We start from the raw sequence: 2,523 nt of genomic DNA on the forward strand, positions 1-2,523 counted from the left end.
CTCCCAAGGAGAAGGTAGACTTATGTCTCTTGTACAAGTTTAGTCTTCACAAGGAGTAGATTGTACAATGTAGTTCCCATGGCGAAGGCAAGCTGATTTCTCCTTTATAAGCTTAGTCTTCCCAAGGAGAAGTAGTCTTCCTAAGTGGAAGGTAGATTGATGTCTCTTGCAGCAAGTCAATCAAACATAAGAATTCTGCAATTGTTACATCTTTCCTGATCATATTACCATAAAAACTTGTTTATTATGTACTTCTCTTTGACCTCAATATTGTGACCTTGCAGAAACTTTCTAAATGTAATTTGAGTGATAACTGTTCTTGTCGTCTTATTTATGTATCACAGAGCAGAAATGTCTAGCTGTTGACATGTTTGACTGTGTTGAGTCAATGGATACAGATAGTGTTAAGCATATCTTTAAAAGTGTAATGAGCACTAGAACGATCTATAAGAAAAGAAAAGATTTCTACTTTGGTTGTAAATCTGATACGGTATGTACTCTCCCATGTGGTACACGTCAGTGTTTTGTTGACCAAGGCATTTAGGTTACTGACCAGGATGTATTTGTTGTCCAGGTATATATGCTTTTGTGGTGACCATGGAAGACATTAATCCAGAGGATGCTGATACTTTAAGAGATCAACTTAAATCCATTGTCAAGACCAGGATAGGTAGCTTCGCTCAACCAGACAGGATTCTGGTAAGTGTTACATTCACTGTAAACAAGTCAAGGCTATGAAAATACATTGTTGTGTATTGAACTACTGATTACAACAGAAAAATGTTTAGTAAATGAGGAGACAAGAGAATCCCATTACAGAAAGCTGCACCTGTTTCATCTGTATATTCTAAATATCTAAACACATATTTTCAGTTTACTCCTGGATTACCAAAGACAAGGTCTGGGAAAATAATGAGAAGAATTTTGCGAAAGGTTGCAGACAACAAACCAGAGGAACTTGGTGATATATCTACACTGGTTGATCCGTCGGTTGTTGAGATTCTGGTACAGAAACATGGCGAGGAGTTCAAGGTCTGAGGCCCTTCTGTTACAGCTAGGCAGCTCGTAGACCAATCAAAGCAGCTGTTTATCTTGTGAATAATTCCATTACATACATGTAGTGCAACCTTGGTTTCTGAAGTCTAATGTGAGCGGTCCAACATTCAGGACCAGGGACATGGCTAAATTTTCATAATTTTCATATTGAGAGTTTTAGCTGTGTAATGTATCTGTGAAACGAGTTACACTACTTTCCTTATTAGACGGCCAATTATAAAATATATTGACTATTGCTAGTAACGGGATAATAATATATAATGTTGAGGTTGTACTGTACACTTCTACAGAGAAGTGGTGTACTAGAAGCATTAGCTTGCTGTAGAAGTGTCCTTGTCATTTATCTACATTTCCTACCGTTCTGGTCATGTTTGTTATGAAAACTTAAGACTCAGGTGTTGTATAAGGTTCAAATGAGACCGGAAACCGTTACATTTTCTGTTAGGGAATCATTTTAGGTCAAGGCCTATAGTTTTTCATTGAGTAAGAAATGAATGCTGTTTTTATTTTGTTTTTTTTGTGTATTTTTGTCAGTTTATAAGAAATTTTATATTGAGGTGTTTGTAAGAAAAATCTGTTGAAAATATTTTTATATTGAAATTTGTTTGAAATTTGAGAAGACACTAAATCATACAATGTGGTGGTGGCATTATTCAGGATAAAGGTTGTTCATCCTTCATCAGCCTTCTCTGCCTTTTGGAATAGTCATTGTATTGTTTGCAATAGCAGTGACTATATCACATTAGTGTTTTATCATATAGGGCATTTTTATTTTTTTTTATGAATATTTTTGAGGTTTTTTTTTAACATGGTTTCGCCCAAACATTTGGTTATCAAGTACATTGTATATCATCTGGTGCTATAGTAACAAATTATAAAAATATTCACAATGAAGTTGCATCAGCTTTTTAAATTAGTTTACATTTGCCAAATATTGTCGTGATCATAACTTAAGGTATCGTGATGTTGTAATATGTATAACGAACATGAACTATGCAACCATGATCATAAATGGTAAAAATCTATTATCTTTTGAAGAGATATCGTGTGAAAACAACATACAATCCAAAAATTGCCAATTCTTATCAAGTATTAAAGTGGTAAGTTTTTGGTTGGTGATGCCCGTTAGCCCTTGCATTAACATACAAAGTTTTAGATAGGAGGGTGTGATTAGGTAAGCAATGTCAGTTTATAGTACAAAGTCCTTACATTAAGTGAGAAGTTTTAGGTTGGTGGGTACTGCTAGTGTGCTTTAGGTTAGCAATGTATGTTTTAAGAGCTAAGACCTTGCATTAAATTGTGAAGTTTTAGGTTGGTGGGTACTGATAGCATGTTTAAGGTTAGCAGTGCCTAATTTAAGTGCTAACACCTTGCATTAAAATAAGAAGTTTTAGGTAGATGGAAGTTGCTAGAATGTTTTACATTAGCAGTGCCTTTTTTAAGTGCTAAGACCTTGAATTACATTGT

The 2,523-nt window shown here is 34.8% G+C and overlaps 1 protein-coding gene across 1 annotated transcript; it reads left to right on the top strand.

The window, feature by feature from the left end:
- The first annotated feature begins 578 nt into the window (after positions 1 to 578).
- Positions 579 to 2,517, top strand: LOC110444307 (acetyl-coenzyme A synthetase-like). Its single transcript, XM_021488696.1, has 2 exons — positions 579 to 699; positions 874 to 2,517. Exons 1-2 carry the CDS (start codon positions 598 to 600, stop codon positions 1,036 to 1,038), a joined length of 267 nt encoding a protein of 88 aa, XP_021344371.1. The 5' UTR covers positions 579 to 597; the 3' UTR covers positions 1,039 to 2,517.
- The last annotated feature ends 6 nt before the right edge of the window (positions 2,518 to 2,523 follow it).

Source organism: Mizuhopecten yessoensis, unplaced genomic scaffold (genome assembly GCF_002113885.1).
Source record: "Mizuhopecten yessoensis strain PY_sf001 unplaced genomic scaffold, ASM211388v2 hete_36090178, whole genome shotgun sequence".
Taxonomy (NCBI): domain Eukaryota; kingdom Metazoa; phylum Mollusca; class Bivalvia; order Pectinida; family Pectinidae; genus Mizuhopecten; species Mizuhopecten yessoensis.